We start from the raw sequence: 18,393 nt of genomic DNA, 5'->3' as shown, positions 1-18,393 counted from the left end.
TTCTTTTTAATTACATTTCAGGTTTTTAAGAATTTATTCAGTGACGTTTTAGCTACTGCACCATATTATGTTACAATTACATAAACAGTCTAGTTTTTAAATATATGTAACCTAATTGTGTCATTCAAATTGAGCAATCCATTCTTCTAACTGAATCAAGTAAGTTAGTTATACTGGCAAAAAAGGAAAAGAGGGTTTGTCAGTTACTACTGCTAGACTAGTTCTAGACATTTCGCCACCAATGTACACACAAAAGTAAATCCAGCAGGGTTTTTTTTCCAGTGTGAATTTAACATAATAGATGGACTATAAAATATAAAAAAAATAATCTTGAAATACAGTGTCAGCCAAATGGTACCTTTGCAGATTTAAAACTAATTTAATGATAACCCGAGGAAATAACTTTGTCTGCAAATAAAATGCTATTAGTATAATGTTATCTGTTAAGTTAAATATATTCTGTTATCTGTCCAACACAATGTTAACCACTTCCCTTATAAATTCAGAAACTGAGAATCATTGACAGAGACAAGATACAGTTCATCAAGTATTTCCCTTTTTAATGAAAGTTCACTTAAAATATGATACAGTCTTTTTGAGGGACTGATCAACACGTCTGATTTTGACAACTGTACATATTAGCATTTGACTAGACTGAGAGACAGAGAAAAAAAGAGAGAGGGGATTCATCCACTTTGCATTGATAGACAGGACAGTGCAGCCACATTCACTCCTACAGTCTAATCAGTGGCATACGACATTCACATCAGCAACAGGGCTCCTGATTCTACCGCCCACACACCTGTCTCCGTGGCAACCAGGACCATCACACACACGCACGCACACACAAACACACGCATGCACGCTTACACGCACACTCACACACACTCACATTCATACACGCACGCACACACACACACACACACACACACACACACACACACACACACACACACACACACACACACACACACACACACACACACACACACACACACACACACACACACACACACACACACACACACACACACAACACACACACACACACACACACACAAACACTCGTCTCCAGGTATTAGCTCTATCTGAAGGTGCTGATCTACTGCAGTAGAAATTATTATATTTACAAGTACCAGCAATGTAGGTAATATATTGTGAACCATATTTCCAGGCCCACAGCAGACATTCTGAGAAGGCAATGCTTTAGAGAGGGGAGGTGGTATATTGCAGACTATGTCACTCCATCATGTATTGGACAACTTGGCACTGGGAGTCTCTTGCTTTAGTACCCCGACCCAAACAGACTGGACTGATAAAACTGCATGAGTTTGAGTTTTCCAATCAGAAAGGAAAGAGGTGAAAGGACATCATATTAATACAATTGTCATTTACTAGCTGTGTCCAAACTTGCAATGGAGCACAAACAAACACAAATCATTTTCATAATTTCATAATAACTTCGTCATTTTCATAACACTAATTATCCATTCAACAGACGTCATTAGAGCAATCATTAATGTCAGATAAAAACTCATTTACACATACAAATAAATTACATATATATAAAAGTTTGATCATCTGCAGCTCTAACTCACAATGATTTCCTTGAGAATTCTGTCGGAATTAAAGGTAACAATCCCCGCATACAGGACCCAGCAAATTTGAAGCCTACTGGTTGCCTTGTCTCAACAGCGGCTGGTTTCTCGGGAAGGGAGTGTAGTGTAACAGTTGGACAGGCCTCTGAGGGTCAAACGTGAGGCCCTATAATGTGACAGACACCTCGGACCTAGCACTTTACAGTCAACAGTTAGTCCTGCAGAAAGGAACTCTTCTGCCCCCTACTGGAATTCCATTCCTTTTGGAGGAACCTGAACTAATACAACCTCCCCCACAGTATACAGTACTACAGCCTTTACATTCTCATCCATTTAAGGCCTCCTATGTGGTGGCCAGACAATGCCAAACACTTCCCCTTTAAGAGCACTCTGAAGGAGCATCACATCGCGTGTTTGTGATGGCGTTTGTGTTGGTGTTGGTGGTGGGGGGTGTTGCTAAGATACCCTCTGACGAAGGTATGACACTTAACCTTTGAGAAAATACACACATTTACAATAGAGTTCATCACAGTCTTCTCCTGTCAGTTTTTTTTTTTTTTTTTTTACATCATTAGAAAAAAAAGAATAGAAAAGTTATTCAGCAGAGTAAGATTAATACACTTTGCATTTCCAAAAAAAAAAGAACACACTCACATTATCTTCATCTTTCCTTTGGAATATTTACATAACATTTGTTGAGTCTGTCCTTCACTTCTCTTTTCTTTTCTTTTAGGCAAGGGAGTCGCTTCCCATTCAACAATTCAAATTCAAATTCTAAAGAACTGAATGACTGCATTGAGGAACAGAGTAGACCGCTTAAGTCTCGGGAATTCAACAAGTAAATGGGCAAACTGTTAAAGGGATGCCTTGAGAGTTACTTTTGTTTGGACGTAATAATAGATAAAAAAAAAAAAAAAAACACATGAATCCATGGTGCTTATTATTTCATATTTTCCCAGGGTCGCTCAATGGAAGTGCACAAAGGCTAGCCGCTAAGTGACGCTAAAGGGCTCGCTAGTTATTTATTTAACTCTGTGCACAGTTGGGGAACGTGCTGTGACACTGATAAAAGGGAGTGTTTAGGGACAGTGTGTTTGCTGCCAAATGTTAAGTGAATGGTTTTGGAGGAGATGGAGGGACTGGTCAGCCAAAAGAGCAGCAGGCTCTCCTGAGGCTATCTCAGGCTACAGGGTCTAAATATGCAAATGGAACATTAGCTAAAAGCAGCGCTGCATAGCTATGCGTGGACACTTTGCCAGATGTACAGTGGACGGAAAATAATGGAGTTCCAAAGACCCACAAAAGAAGTTTCAGATTGGGTTGGATTAAGCCTATGTGTCGCGCTGCCAGAGTTTATATCAGTGTGCTTAGGTTCCAGTGACAGCAGATGTTTTTGTCCCCCACAATGTGAGCTGTGAATGAATTTTGTGATTAATGTTGTGGTCTGTGATTACCGAGCATTCTTTCCATGATATAAATGTTCTATCAACAGCTGTTAACTATTAAGGTCACAATGATGGTCAACGTTTATCTGTGAAGCTGTTGCTGAATCATCTCTTTTAAGGTGAGGGACTTAAGAACTTAGGTGGTCTAGGACTGAGTGACTGGGGAATGCCTCGAGCCTGAGAGTAGACTGGGTACATTTTTTTTTGTGTTTTTTTTTGTTTACATCGTAGAGCAGCACAAAACACAACAAACTACGTTCTCACTCGCGTCCTCAGTTATTTTCAGCTCAGCAACAGGGTCCAAAAGGGAGTCGGCTGACAAAGCCAGCCTACCCAGAATCCATCACACTGAGGTAGATCTTTCATCACTCCCAAGGCAATGACCTAAGCCCACCCCTGCGAAAGGTCCACGGGGTCGAGCCTCATCCAACTTCCACCTCTTCACCACCGCGTCACGCTGCGCTCCTTGTGCAACCTGGGGGGTCTCGTCACATGCTCCCCCTTGACCGTGCGCTGACATGCGGTCCGTCCGCCATTTGAGGGGGAAAGACGATCCAAGTGGGATCCTCATATTCTGGCACAAAATTCCGGACACCGCTGCGGTCGACTTCTCTACGACTGTTTCCCCACAAAAAAAACCCACAAGTCCCTTCCAAACTCTCTTCCCCATTCTGGACTGTAAACTCAACATTCTTCTCTAACAATCATCAAGAACACTTAGCACTGACCCCCGAAAAACCGACCGCAAAGGGGGAACTCATTTAAGGCATTCTTCCACCCCCTGACCTTGAGCACAGTGCCGCCCCGCCCCGCGCCTATGGCTTTGGTTTGGATCCAGTTCAGACATCGTGAGATGACACGGCCGGGGTGAGGTGACGTGAGGTGAGGAGTGGTGCGTCTACGGCATCGGCGGCCGCGCGGGGGGTGACTGGCGGGTTCATGCAACCGTCGGTGGTGTCAGGTGGTGGGGTTTTTGCATTAGCTCCCAACTGTACAGATATGTTTCTGAGAAGATGGTCCAAACAGAGGTGGCACCATGGCTTCATGGCATCCTGACTGCTGGGATGTGTGTGTGTGTGTGTGTGTGTGTGTGTGTGTGTGTGTGTGTGTGTGTGTGTATGAGGGGGGTAGGGGAGGGGGAACCTCTGCAGTCCTATCTACAGGAGGTCCCCAGGACAGAGGGTTGGGGGTTGCTGAAGCGAGGCCCAAGGTCGTTGATGGGGATCGGGTTGAGGAGCGAGTTGCCGTTGGAATTGGAGGAGCAGTTCAGGCGTAACCGCCGGAGGTATTCGGCGTGGACGGGTTTGTGGCTCTGCAGCACCTTGATGGCCTCCTCCACCTTGAACCATTCCCTCTTCCGGCCTGCAGGGGGAGACAGAGGGCATGTGACTGTCATGTAAACCTGCTTGCCAGTCTACTGGGGGATTCAACATAGAGTCCCTTATAGCGATATAGAAATGACACAGAAATAAAAGCTGACAGCAAGAGCTTGATATATTCAAATCAGCTGACTCAACGCATTGCAAAAGATTTGGCAGAGGTTGGGTGTGTTTAATCTGCTTTAGTTTAGTCTGTTACCTCGTGCAAGGAAACGCGTCAATAGAAATTCAAACGGATGACCAGAGAGCAATGTGCACGTGTGCAGATGTATTGATATCAGCGAAAGAAAACTATTCCAGCATTCGGCGCAGGACGCTGACAAGTCAAGTGCCTGCACAACACTGACACCACACTGCAAGATGACTGGGGGCCCCCGCAAGGGAGCGTCTACAAATAGGGCTGGTTTATGATTACTGGGATACTTGTTGGTAAACAGAGAGGACAGGGTTCTTGTGTTTCAGCAAATGTTCTGCCTCCCCACCGCTGTGCCAAGAACAGACCAAACCATTAGAACTAACATGTGAGAACAAGGTGTGAGCTAGAGTCCCACTTGTGAAAGAATTTAGATCTTCCAGATTTATAAATGTTATGTGGGAACAAGACTGTGGAGGATCCAAAAGGAGGAAAAGGCACAAGTGTTGAGCCAGGCCTCCACTAACCCCTTACTTTCAACACAGCCAGGCCCTTAAACACGCTCAATGGTGTTTTTTTGCCCCCAACGGCACCTTCCAGGCAGCACAGCCTAAAAGGCACTACCTTTACCCTATTCCTAACCTTAACCCCCTCAACCCTCATCCTACCCCTAAACTGAGGGGAGTAGTGCCTTGAAGGCAGTGCTGCCTAGAAGGCACCATTGAGGGCAAATAATACCAAAGACCCTTAAACACACACAGGCAGTCAGATGGGCAAGTGGACCACAGGCTATTAAAGTCTGGCCACTGGTCCTCCGGGTCAGGGCAGGTGAGGGAAAAGTGGACAACAGGAGATCTTTGTGCTCCCTGAGTTGGGTGGACCACCTGGCATCCAAGACAACTTGTTGCCATTTGAGGAGCGGTAGCATTTGAGTCTGGCTGAACGAGGGGGTGTTAAGTGAGACGAAGTACAAGAACAGAAAAGGTCTGTGTACGTGATATGTAACGGAGCCCTCGGGAAGCTGTTTTGGTAATGTAGTCTACTGAGATCCTGGCAATGACAAGTGGCAATGACAGCACAGTGTATTGAGTTTGCAAATACATAAGGCATAAACATTCAGATAACAACAGACACATGGTAGGCTGGATCAGGACCATTTGTTCCAGGAACCAGTAATCATTCAGTAGAATATCTGACCACTCTCTCATGTTGTGCCTTTGCCACAAGAACTTGAGCCAGTTTTAACCAGAGACGGACATCCCCGTTCCAGGAAGTACCTGTGCACTTTACACAGGTGATCACTAATGATCTGATCTACCTGGCTACTAATTCAGATGAGCTGGTTTACTAAATGGTTGGATCAAATACTTGGCAGGACTTTTACTTTCTGAACCCGGGATGTCCGCCTCTGGTTCTAACACCTCCTCCCCAATCCCCACACTGTCAGTCTATATTCAATTCTAAAGAATATGCTTCTGTGGGTGTCTCCATCTGGTTAAGCATCCAAACAGTGCCACGTGCCGCATTTACGTCTGTGAGCTGTGATATTTAATATATAGAGGGCAGACCTTCTATAGATACTGAGGCTTCCTGTGTTAATACCCGCCATGACACAGCAAACCCCAATTAAAGCCCGAGATTTATGCGGTAAACGAGACCAGGCAGGCCACGTGAGATGCTCTGTCAAGGCCAGCCAATGCTGGCACACTGCACACTCGTTTGGAGTGTTGTGAAAAGTCAAGGATATACAGGGCTTAACAACTCTCCGAGAGCCATCTGACCTTTGCGCTCTCTCTCTCTCTTAAAGTGATATCTGCTTCAAATACAAGATGGAGGAGCAACACAACAGCTCAGAGAGGCATGACCTCATTTCCTATCACTGTGTGCGTTATCGCTAATAAAGGAAAATAAATAGACATGTCTGTAAACTATAAACTTACCAATGTTGACTGAATCCTCCCAGGCTTCCAAGGTTTCAGTCACAGTCAAGACGTAAACATAAGTCCGATTCTTACGGTCTTGGTTCTGCTTTGAGATTCAAATAAAAACAGTGTTAAAACCGTGCAAGTAGTAAGTAGAAGCACACAAAAGCAGAAGTGCGATGGTAGAAAATACACAACATCTCATCGTGAACATTTGAAATGAGATTAAACCTTACTTCGAAGACTCCCAGCAAACGACCCAGCTTGCCTTTTACCCCAGCCTGCGGACAAGAGAAGCCATTTAAAAGTTGAGTTGAAAACTTTTGTCACACAAGCTAAGGAAAGGAATTGTGGTGGTAAAACATGAAGCTATAAAAAAACACATCAATGCAGCCCAAACATTACAATTGCTCTCATAAAACTTTCAAAAATCTTCAGATCCCATCCTTAAAAACACTCCACATGGGCCTTAATTCCCAAGTCATGTCAAGACGCAAATACTTCAAGATGTCCATAATCTAATTAAAAGCCAATGGTATTTCTCACAAGTGTAGAGGAGTGGTGCCAAACCACTATTCTGTGGTCAGTGTTTGTTGAACACAATATCCTGTAATTGGGAAACCAGGCTTCAAAAGATCAGCAGCTTCTTCCCTGAACCACCATACTTGCCAAAACACAAATATGGGGCTGTTTAAGGATGAAGCAAGTTTAAGAAATGGCTCAGTTTTCACTTGCAGGTTTGTGAGCTGCATTCATCCCACATGGCCATAGCTAACCATGCAGCATTCCCACCAACAAGGCAAACACACTCAAAACACACAAAAAACGTTCTTTTATTATTGCTTGTTTGCCAAATATTAAAGGTGGAGATACACTCTAGCCAGCGCTACTAGCCAATTGAATGGGGTTAAACCTGAACTCGACCGTTCAGGATTCTGTCTTATCTTAATGCAACTTTTGAGAGTTGAACATTAAACTATACTCATCTGAATCTGATCTATGTGTACACTATGTATCCCATAATGAAATATTTCCATCTCAGTATCAAGTCACAGTTGGGTGGGAGTGTGAAGAATGTTGAACCAAAAGTGGGTCAAGACCTCCACATCGACAGGTGAGGATGGGGTGAGGATGTGGTCCCCAACCACATCCCTGCCATAACCCTGACCTCAGCTATGTCGGCGGGGCCCAGGTTGAGTTACTGAACCTCTGTCTACAGCGGTCTGGAGCTGAAGAGAGGGAAGCAGGGCCAGGCCAGTCATGGAGGCCTGTAAATGCGCAGGAATCTAGCACAAGGGCCAATATTAGCTTGCTGACGTTGGCGTGGCGACAAGGTCATTCAGGGGCTGGGAGTTATGATACACTCCAAGACCTCGGTCAACTTCCCTTTGACCTCTATATTCCATATTGGGGAAGCGCAGGACACTGTGATCTGCACTTAACGCTCATTTAGAGACATGCTACTCCACATGAACAAGTCTGATCTGACCATGACACGAAACATGACGCTGCCGTTGACAAGACAAACTGGTCAAATGATTCAACCACTCAATCCCTGTCATCTACACTGTGGCTTACAGTACATATGGACTTTAAATATTCCGCATGCATTAAATTACACAGAGTAGCTATAGCTAAGCTACGGAAAATTAGCCAGCGCAGCGCAGCGCTAGGTTTGAGGGTCCTGCTGGGACAGGCGTGCCGTGCGCTACAGTATGTTCGCACACCTCCGCTCCGTGGCAGATCGATGACGTTACTGTGAATTACAGGGGCATCAAGCGGACAGGTGTGATGGGCACCGCGTGAGCTCGCCAGGGAGAGTGTTGGATTTAGACTTGGCCAGTGCCGAAAGTAACACTTTGCTGCTAGGAGGTCAGGATAAGTGACCTAGCCCATGCTTAAGAAGGGCAGCAATCACACACCCCGCCGCCCTGCGCCTCTCTGTGTACAGACGGCCTCACATCACCATGATCACCAACAAACAGCAATAAACATCAAACAGAGGTGTGATTGTGACGGCGGATCCATTTCATGATGACATTCACCATCGGTGTGTGCTAAGATTCAATTGATTTAGCCCTACTGGTATGACAATAATAATAAAACAACAACAGTAAAAATATCTGGAATGTTCTTCGGATGTTCAAATGATTTGAGAGCCCGTGGCGCGCCACTTCTGTGGTCATGTGACGGCGTATAGGCCTGTTAGAGTGCGAGCAGAGCCAACTGTGCATTAGTGTGATGTATAGGGCAGACACGGACCTCCTCGAACACCTCCCGCACGGCGGCCCCACAAGGCTCCTCCTCCGGCTCCATCCCTCCCCCGGGGACGATCCACTGGTCCGGGTGCCGACTGCTGCTCACCAGCAACACCTGACATGGAACAACAACAACAACAACAACAACATGAGTCAACCTCTGGGTGGCAGAAACGAGAGCAGGGTCAAGCAAGCAGGAGGAGGTTTGCTGTGCTATGTGGCCTGGTATTTGCTCCAGTTCCTACTAGGCCTGAATGTTCTCATCGCGATGCATCTGATATTGAGTTGCCCTGAGACCATGGCACTGGATGGACTGGAACGTGTGAAGATAGTCTCATGTATTCCTGGGAGTGGGAGCTCCTGATGTGTCCAGGTAGTCAATAGATGACAGAATGGGAGTAATAAGAGGTGCTAATTATGCCTCCATCTGCTGTGGACGGGTCATTCTCCGGTTGTTTGTCCGAGTGTTTGCCCACGACGAGCGTCCATATGTGCAAGGGTCCATTCATAATGGCAAAGTGTTTACACGATATCTCCCAGGCAGGCTGAGGGATGTTCATAACACCTAGCACACTGAATCACTAAGGCATTGATTGACTGATTTGATATTCAAGGTTACGGGATTTTAAGGTCACATGGGGTCAGATACAAAATACTGCTTGCAGTGTCTTCTTAGCATGCTTGGGGATTTTCACCCACAGTCACGTCGTCATAAACACCCCGACCTTAAGTGCTGAAGGTCACGGGGTCAGTGGCTGAGGTCAAATTCAGTCCTGGGCACGCCAGGTTATCAGAAGTGGCTACATACCAATCAACATTTAGTGCCAAAAATAATTGTCTTGATATCTCCATTAGCATCTACTGAATGACGATCCTGAAAATGCTGAACTGCACCCAGTAGTGGAGATAACACATTGTAGCAACACATCTGTTAGTGTGCCACCAGATATAACACATCTGTAAATGGGTCAGACGAGTGGATGGTGATGTCGTGCTAATACAGTATCGGCCTCTGTTGCCTGGGGCTTGGGACAGGTGGCTAATGCTAACCCTGATCAAATCCTGCAGATGCTGTTGGAACAGGCGACTGATCTTAAATTACGCCACTCTCTGCAGCTGACACACACTCAGACGCATAGATCAGATGAGACTGCTGCTGCATTTTCCTCCTGCAACACACACACACACACACACACACACACACATACTTCACACGCTCACAAACTCACTCACACGCACACACACACACACACACACATATTTTCACATTTCACACACACAATGAAGCAAGATCCATACATTTCACACATCTTCACCAAAGAGTATGACCTCTTAGTGCCTACATTACATATGGTTTAGTCAAAACCTGTCTGAAAAACAACGTGTTTCCCTTTTGCACTACCGTACCCCATCATGGCTGAGAGCCAAAGGCGTCAGGGCAGGGCAGTGCAGTGCAGTGCAGTGCAGGCATGAGGCACCTGGTACCATCTCTGCTGCCTTTCACCTGAGCGCTAAACCCCTGCTGAGCGCCGGGCTCCGGCGTCACCTGTGAAAGGGCAGATGGAGCGCAGGACGCAGGCCGGGAGCGTGACGGACGCTTAGCTTAGCTTAGCTTAGCGTAGCCGCGGCACACTCCTCCGTCCGTCAGGCGGCTAATCCGCCCCCGGCCAGCAGGGGGGGTCGGTGGCCTTGAGGTGCCGCTGATGCCGCTCTCTTAAGGCAGCCGCTAATGGGATTGTGGAGATTGATGCGGGAGAGAAGCTGGATCGTCTGCCGCCTCAGCCCTGCCCAGCCCTCCCTCGCTCGCTCACTCGCTCTCGCTCACGCAGGGAGCACGTGTCACCTTCTCTCCCTCTCGCTCTCCCTCGGGCCCTCGGGTCACGGCTCGGGGGGCCTCGGCACCTGGCTTTTCCTGGCGCAGACGGAGTGACAGCAGCGGGTTATTTTTGTGTACGGGTACATACCTACGGGACCAGGAAACATCGCAAACCCAAGCAGGTGCCTGGCCTACTTCGCCCGCCGCGCACGTTCGGGCCGAAGGGGATCAGCGGCACATGGCAGGGCGAGCCGGAACGGCCCTCGAGAAAAGACAAACAAAATCCCCGGCCAAAGCCACAGCCGACAGCAGCCTATTTATGACCGGGCCCTGATGGCCGTCATTAGCATTCCAGCCAGGACTTATGGCCTACTGAATCGGAATTGTGTACGTCCAGACGCTGGGGGGGAAGTCCAGTTCATATGCGGGATCAATCGATAGGGGAGGGGCTCTGGGGTGTACGGCCCACCTATATGTCTGAGTGGCAGGCCAAGGTTGTCTCTGAGCCGGTCTGACGCAGGTCAAACAAATACGCCGCTGACATTTATATTCCAACTGATAGCTTTATAGGGTTTCACAAGGCGGAAATGAACACACACAGATGAGTTTATGAGGGGGTGTTCAAGCCTCATATTTGCACTCTGCTGTGCCTGTTGTGTGGAGACGACACTGTCACAACACGTCGTCACACACGTTAGGGACGAGGACCTGGATTGCCCCCCTCAGACTAGACACTGCATGCCGGTTTGCTTCCTGACAACGATTGAATTTGAAACGAATTTGCCTCAAATGACCCAAGCAAAGCGCTGAAAATAGTGATTGCTGGAACGCTCCCAGAGGCCAGTGCGTGCGACCTGACGCCAACCCCGCGATGCCACTATTCCACCCCACAAAACGCACAGACAGACTCCTGCCACTCGCAATTGATTAATGGGGAAGCTATTATGTCATGATCCTACCAGACCTCACGTTATCTAAAAGGTTTACCCATTGCATACTGTACAGCAGAAAACTGGGTCATTTTATGTTCTTTGCGACACATACCTGTGCCATGACAACAGAAAAACAACCAATAACCTACATCCAGCTGGTATCAGTTATTCGGTATTATCTAAGCTATGTGGAAATAATGATAAGGCCATTCTACACTCTGCGCTTAGTCCAACATTCCCTATCGTCTACGTATGTCTTGGTTACAAACTCTGCCCGGCCATTAACATAGGGACACATGAAGAAATAGGAAGGCTTAACAGAGAAAATGAGAGAGAGAGAGAAAAAAAGAAGAAAGGTAGAAAGAAAGAAAGAAAGAAAGAAAGAAGGAAAGAAAGAACGACTTGTCTATCTGTCAGGGTTAATCAATAGTCCGGCAGTAAAAAGGCTTTTTTCCGCCTGCAGAAAACTGTGGCGTCTCAGCAGTAACTGGTGGGCGCAGTGCCTCTGATGTAATGCAGGCAGGACTGTGTGTGTGAGTGTGTGTGAGTGTGTGAGAGTGTGTGTGTGTGTGTGTGTGTGTGTGTGTGTGTGCTGATAGAGGGGGGCGGAGGGGGAGACCAGAGCTGAAAGGTGCAGGAGGCATGACGAGAAGGCCAAGGGGAGGGGGGAGGAGGGGGGGGGCAGGAACGCAGTCTAGCATATTCCTGCTGAATATGGACAGCGATGCGCCTCCCAGCAATGTGCCAAGCCGAGCGCCGGGCAGAGAGCTCGGAATACCTCGCCAACACAGGGGTGTGAAGTTGAATTTCGTGTACTTGGACAATTTGGAGCTTGAACCGACAGGAAGTGAACGCAAATGTTTAGGGTTGCGATTCCTAAGGCGAATGAATAACTTCCTACCCTAGTTTACCTTCATTATCGTCAGACCCTTGCTCCACAGCATGCCATGTGAGTGTTACATGGCCAGGGCTTTCACCATACCTCTGTGTTATCCAATCCTGTTTTGCGGAAACCACTCCCCGCACATTTATTGCAAAGGTGAGAAAACCCTCTTTTACAACCCCCCTCCACACACACACACACACACACACACACACACACACAGGCTAACCCACGGCAGACAGCCTGCACAGGCATGGAAAAAAACAGCGGGGACTGTGGATGTAGCAACTCCCACCAAGGCACCCCTCTGTTTCCAAAACTCTGCCAGGAATCCAGGCAGGAAATAAACACCTAATCTGTGCCTGGGAGGGAAACATGACGAGGGAACGCCGGCGGCTGTCAAATAAACCCATCTCCTAAATGTCACAGCGAAATGGGTGTGCAGTTACCCCACCCCTCCACAACCCGCCCCCCCAACCTAAAGGTCTGAGTGCTGGACAGGGAGTCACAACGGCCCCCACCGCTGAAGATTCACTACAGCATTAGCACTGCTTAGCAGATTAGCACCTGGGATGCACCAGGAGAAAGTCTTTAGCGTGGGGACAGATACCCCAGAGAAAGGTGTTCTCAGGAATCCCTTCAAAGGAGTGAAACGGAGTGAAACCCTGATGTTCGCCAGTGATGTGTGCCATGCAGTAGCTTCATATCACATCTAAACAAGCGAGCCACGAATGGTTGCATTTTTTTTTTTTTTATTAGATTATCTGCAAACTTTGGAGACACAGTTAATAAGCCCCAAATAATAAATCTCGTTGGAAACACTTAGCAAGTTCACAGGTATAGATGATTATGAGTTGAAATCCAAGATGGGTTGTATTGATTCTGACTTGCATTTGCCCATAACTCCAGACCGTATCTTCTGTGAACTGCACAATGGCCCATAAATACCGTTTGTCTTGGCCAAACTCCTCAGCCTCGGTCTAATCAATACACTGACCTATATTGTGCTTCATAATCTCACTGCCCTGCAAAATAAATGACCTCCAGCTTCAAAACAGTCAACAAAACCTTGTGACACGCTGACTAGCGCTTGTTTGCAGCCTGATCTAGTTTGATCAAGCCGCCACAGAAGAGGGTCAGTCCTGAACCAGCCAAAACCCCCTAGAATCCACCTCAGAAACCACACAGACAGTCTTCCACTTTCCACTCCCAAACCCTCGTGACTCGCATTTATTCTCCAGCTTGTGTTGTTGTCAGCTGACCCTGACCCTTTGAAAGGTATATTTCCTGTTTAACCTCACCTGAGCTTGATTGCTGTCACTGATCCCCCTGAGCTGTGTCGCAGATCCTTTCTCCGCTGAACAATGCCTAGACACACCACCGCCAGCTCCGATTCAGACCACCTGCTTGTGTCTGACAATCGGCTGAAGGAAAACATCTCCCTAACCCTGTCGCCAAGGAGGTGCCAACGGACTGACAGGTTAATGAATCCTGGCGCTCACAAACATGAAGTGAGTCCAGGCTTGCATATGTTTATCTGAATATCTGACTTCTCCACCTTCAGAGCAATGCTGTCTTTTCAAGATGCCTATTTTGTTACGCTGAGAAGGTGCCACGGGCATATACCGGTACGCTGACTTTAACGAGATTGGCACTCTGACCATTGCTGGGTCTTGTTATTCAGCTGAGGGAGGAACTCTATTGTTGTACTAGTGACACTCTGTGCATCCACGGCATGAATTCAAAACTGTGATGAACGCTGACCTAGTCCTCACACTAGATAAGACACACTGCAGATACCGAGGCCTTCATCTCAGATAGGCCAACTGAATATAATAACAAAATAACTCCAAAACAAAACAAATTCATTACAATGGTGCAGAATGTATCAATTTGCTCCATTTACTGTAAACAAATACAACATGGTTGTGCAGTTGATGTTAGACTGTAATGACTGGCACCAAGCAATGAAAATGTAGCAACAAGGAAGTTAATTAAAAACCACTCAGAGTTGAAGTCAGACATTCCATGAAGCCATATCTTACTGACACCACTATGACCAACTAATCTGCCTTCATCTCATATACTGTACACTGGCCATATTTTCTTGAATTTCTGCACAACAGCAAAACAAGCCTACATATGAAAACAGTCCTATGTACCCCAAAACAAACATCAATGTAATTCCAGATGGCCCCATCGGCTGAAATACATATGAAAATGGTCCAATAATAAACCATACAATGGAGATGGAGACTTGTTCCTTGGAAGTCGAGCACATAAGTGTTATGACATCCTTGCAGTTATGTAGCTCTCGAAGAAAGCATGGACATCTGCGGGTAAATGATTGCATAACTACAGCACAGAGCAGGGATTTGCAGAACCTGTCAGCGTCGGGGCTATGACACAAATGCTTCGTTTCATTTTTGTGACAGCCCAAATCGGAGTTGCCTGAGGTTTGTTCAGACTTGCATGACGACGCAAGTAACATTCATGTTCCACATTAGCTTACTTTCTCACAGGTTTACGAGTCATTGATTGTAGACTATGCTACTGCAGACTTTGTATATTACTGAACAACTTTAAATTAAGATTTCAATTACCTGCCAGGGAGCTATGGGCTATTACATAATTAAACCGATAAGTTTACATAATGCAGTTTTCGAATCAGCCACTGCCAACGCTTGCGCTGCACTAAACGTAGCCAGGTTTTGACGTAGGGTAGGCTACCCTTCCCAAATTGACGTGTGGTTGGAAATAGGATGACTTTGTTTTTCTACTTAAACTAGTTGAACATGAACCGACAAATATGCTACACTTAACTTGGGGACCACTGAATTTAACGACGGACTTCATGGGCAATTTAAACAGCAGACATCCTATCCCAGGAAGCATGGTGCGTTATGCGTAGGCAACCTTCTTTATACTTGATGGAAAGTAAGACAGTGGTGTTCATTTGGACCATCACAGCAAACCGTAACTATTGGCAAAAGCAACGAACACAATGAACGTATAAAAAGGGAAGGCATACGCGTAATTTTACTCTCTACGGTGATGCTGAGCCGATTACAGAAACCTGTCGAGTAACATGGCCACTTCGGCGTCAAGAGACGGATAATAGGCTCGAACCATCTGCTTGGATGCATGTGATTACAGAATCCGATTGGATGGCTATGTCATATCGGCATTTAAAGAAGTGCAGACAAATAAGTGATAGTAACATAATAGACTCTTATATTCCGGTTCAATGCACAACGCTGACATGCAACAGCGCGCCCCGTCCCTTTCGTTGTGCTTCAAACTAGCCCAAACTGGATAGCCAGAGGCGCTGTGTACCACACACAAAAGACTGGCCCCTAGCAATGGAAAACGCATTGAAGTAATAGAAGTAGCTAAAAATGAAGATAACATAATTGACCTAAGATATATGGTCAGCAGTGTGAACATTCATATGGCATTTACGCATGAAACATTTGGTAATCATTCTACAGTCTACTGTTAGACTGGTGGCAAGGAAATAATGATAAACCATACAAATGATTGATATTCATAAATGTAGGTTAATATTGCGAATAGGTCGGTGAGGAAGTCAACATAAGTAAATCATTCCGCTTGGAACGAGGGTACAGAATCAAATCAACTGAACGGGCAAGGAACCCTTTCGAGCTGTCACTGAGAAATCTTGTCCTCCATACCTCGTCCTCGCGTTCGTTTTTGAAGCACAGGCATGCGGCCCGTTTCTTGAAGCCGTCGCCGTCGTATGTTCGGGTCTGGTTGGGTTTGAACTTCATGATGCAGTCTGCTCCCACCTTTACCGACCTCGGTGAATAGGAGAGGCTGTAGCGAAACACCGAACGTTGAACCACTCGAGTCAAGGTCTAAGTGGGAAGAAACCGCATTTGTAGGAGAAAACGGTCCAATGCAGAGATGAAGTAGCTGAATAGTGCGATGTCGTTTCTATATCTCCCCATTCACTCCAATCAAATTAGATGCTCGATTCACTTCTTCTCGCGGAGAGACATATCGCCAGTCTTCACGGTCGGCACTCGGCAGCTATGGGGCAGTCCTGTATATAGCCTAGGCTAAGTGTAGTGGATACCCTCCCACCCCCGTCACCAATGCGCAGTTGCGGAATGTCAACACTAGAGGCGAACAGTAGGCTACCCAGGTTATCGAGATAAATGCGTCTCTTATAAGAAAGTTGTTGATCTGGAGTGAATTTGTAACCAAAAGTCTCAGCCCAAGATGTTGTCATGTGTGGAAATTAATTAAATAAGCATGATTAGTTTTAATGTGTTGTTGTTACAGGCATATTACATTACATAATCACAGCTGTAATTTAACTGCTACATGAAGTTAGTAATCACAGTAGACTCTCAGTACTGTAAATGTATGCCTTGAAGAGCTGACAGACCCCTGCCCATAGACATTGGTGTAGCCTATGGTAGGCCTAGGCCAAACCATGGGATACTTCTTATATCAAACTCAACAATACAACTAATAAATTAATTATTTAAGACTATCTTTAGGCCTATTATATGTGACCAATGCAATGACCATAGGATACTGCAACAACTCCCTAGTCGTCTCCAGGCAGGCATGGATTAAACATATGACCAATTCATCAAGTCATCACAAAATAGATAGGTAGATATGTAATCTATCAAAACAAAGGAAATATATAGTCAAAATAGGCTACATAATCTGCCATTATATATTTAATAATACATTATAAATCATAATATTAATAACATTGTATTCTTTGTTTGAAGAGACAGTAATGACAAAAGAAAATTGAACATAGATGATAATGTGATTGGTTGTGTTTCTAACTGAGTGTTTACTTTACATCCTGCCTTTAAGTTGAGGCAATATCTTCCCGCCCCATGGTCATATACTCTATTTATGGCTAAATCTTCTGTTGTTGCTAAAGTTACCCTGGGAGACATGCAGAGCTGGAGAAAGAAGTTAACCATTAAGCTAAGAAACTGAAAGGATTAACTATCATTCATATGCATTGTTGTGCCCTTTGAAGAGATATGATATTGACATTGTTAGTTAGGGTAGGTGGTCTGTACCAGGAGCCACCCATATACTGAGAGAAGACTGACAGACCTCAGAAACCCAGTGGGTGGAAATCAATTATGAACTTTAATACCAGACTGGAATGCAGCAGAAATTATTGACGTCGTGACCCAAACAGCTGACTAATTGAAGCTCATATTGTTTGGGTTTACAAAATCATTTCTCCTTTGGTATAGTATAGCTCTAAGAATGTAACTTTTCCTAATGTCCTTTTCAAAACCTTTCAGTGCCTAACTGATCCCTGTTACACTGATCCCTGTTATGGCAAAACATAAGCAAATGGACCTCTTTCAGTTCTCTTACAGACAGACAGCCTAACGCTTGAAGAAACCAAAACAGAGAGTGTGTTACACTGAGTGTGTTAAGAGAATGGCTTGACCCTGGCCTGACCCTAGCTGCTGTGACAAAAATAGGGACTTGGTCATAATGGATAGCCCCACTGTTACGGCAATGTTACATTTACGAGTTTCTCTAATAACCCTAGGACTTTTATTTGTAGGCTAATAGGGGTTGGTCATGTTTTATGAGAATGGTCTGTTCATGACGGTGGGTCTTACACAGACATTGATTACAGTTGTCAGTAACGACTAATCAAACAAACAGCGTCAGAAGAATCAGATATGGTATGACTTTTGAACTTTGTGATGAAGACAGTTGGAAACCAAATAGCAGTGTCATTCAAATCACAGTTAGTAAACACTCCTTTCATTTATAGAAAAATTAACTATAATGCAAACACTATTTTCAAATGTTGCCTTTAGGTAAATGTCATGACATAGGCCTACATCTGTTTTTTTGCCTAATATTCCCTATATGTCATTCATATAACATACTCACATATCATCAAGTGAAGATCCTTCCTAAAGTAACTCATATGGACAATTAGCCTACCTGTAAAAACATAACGTCTAAATCTGTAGATGTTAAATGACACAGTGCCCT

The 18,393-nt window shown here is 45.5% G+C and overlaps 1 protein-coding gene across 1 annotated transcript; it reads right to left on the bottom strand.

Moving 5' to 3' along the window:
- Positions 1 to 556: 556 nt before the first annotated feature.
- nudt4b (nudix (nucleoside diphosphate linked moiety X)-type motif 4b) lies at positions 557 to 16,405 on the bottom strand. Its single transcript, XM_062518375.1, has 5 exons — positions 16,062 to 16,405; positions 8,740 to 8,850; positions 6,714 to 6,758; positions 6,496 to 6,583; positions 557 to 4,405 (listed from the first exon to the last, which is right to left on the bottom strand). Exons 1-5 carry the CDS (start codon positions 16,155 to 16,157, stop codon positions 4,197 to 4,199), a joined length of 549 nt encoding a protein of 182 aa, XP_062374359.1. The 5' UTR covers positions 16,158 to 16,405; the 3' UTR covers positions 557 to 4,196.
- Between the last annotated feature and the right edge of the window lie 1,988 nt (positions 16,406 to 18,393).

The sequence above is a fragment of the Sardina pilchardus genome, chromosome 17 (assembly GCF_963854185.1).
Source record: "Sardina pilchardus chromosome 17, fSarPil1.1, whole genome shotgun sequence".
Classification (NCBI taxonomy): Eukaryota; Metazoa; Chordata; class Actinopteri; order Clupeiformes; family Clupeidae; genus Sardina; species Sardina pilchardus.
Note: the sequence above shows the minus strand (reverse complement) of the source record. Positions and strands in the feature narration are given on the sequence as shown.

Excerpts from the sequence above, each read along its gene's own strand:
- nudt4b (XM_062518375.1), bottom strand. The coding sequence starts at position 16,157 with ATGAAGTTCAAACCCAACCAGACCCGAACATACGACGGCGACGGCTTC. Across the intron at positions 6,584-6,713 it reads GTTTGCTGGGAGTCTTCGAA|CAGAACCAAGACCGTAAGAA; the intron begins GTAAGGTTTAAT and ends TGAATCTCAAAG. Across the intron at positions 4,406-6,495 it reads GGAGGATTCAGTCAACATTG|GCCGGAAGAGGGAATGGTTC; the intron begins GTAAGTTTATAG and ends CTCCCCCTGCAG.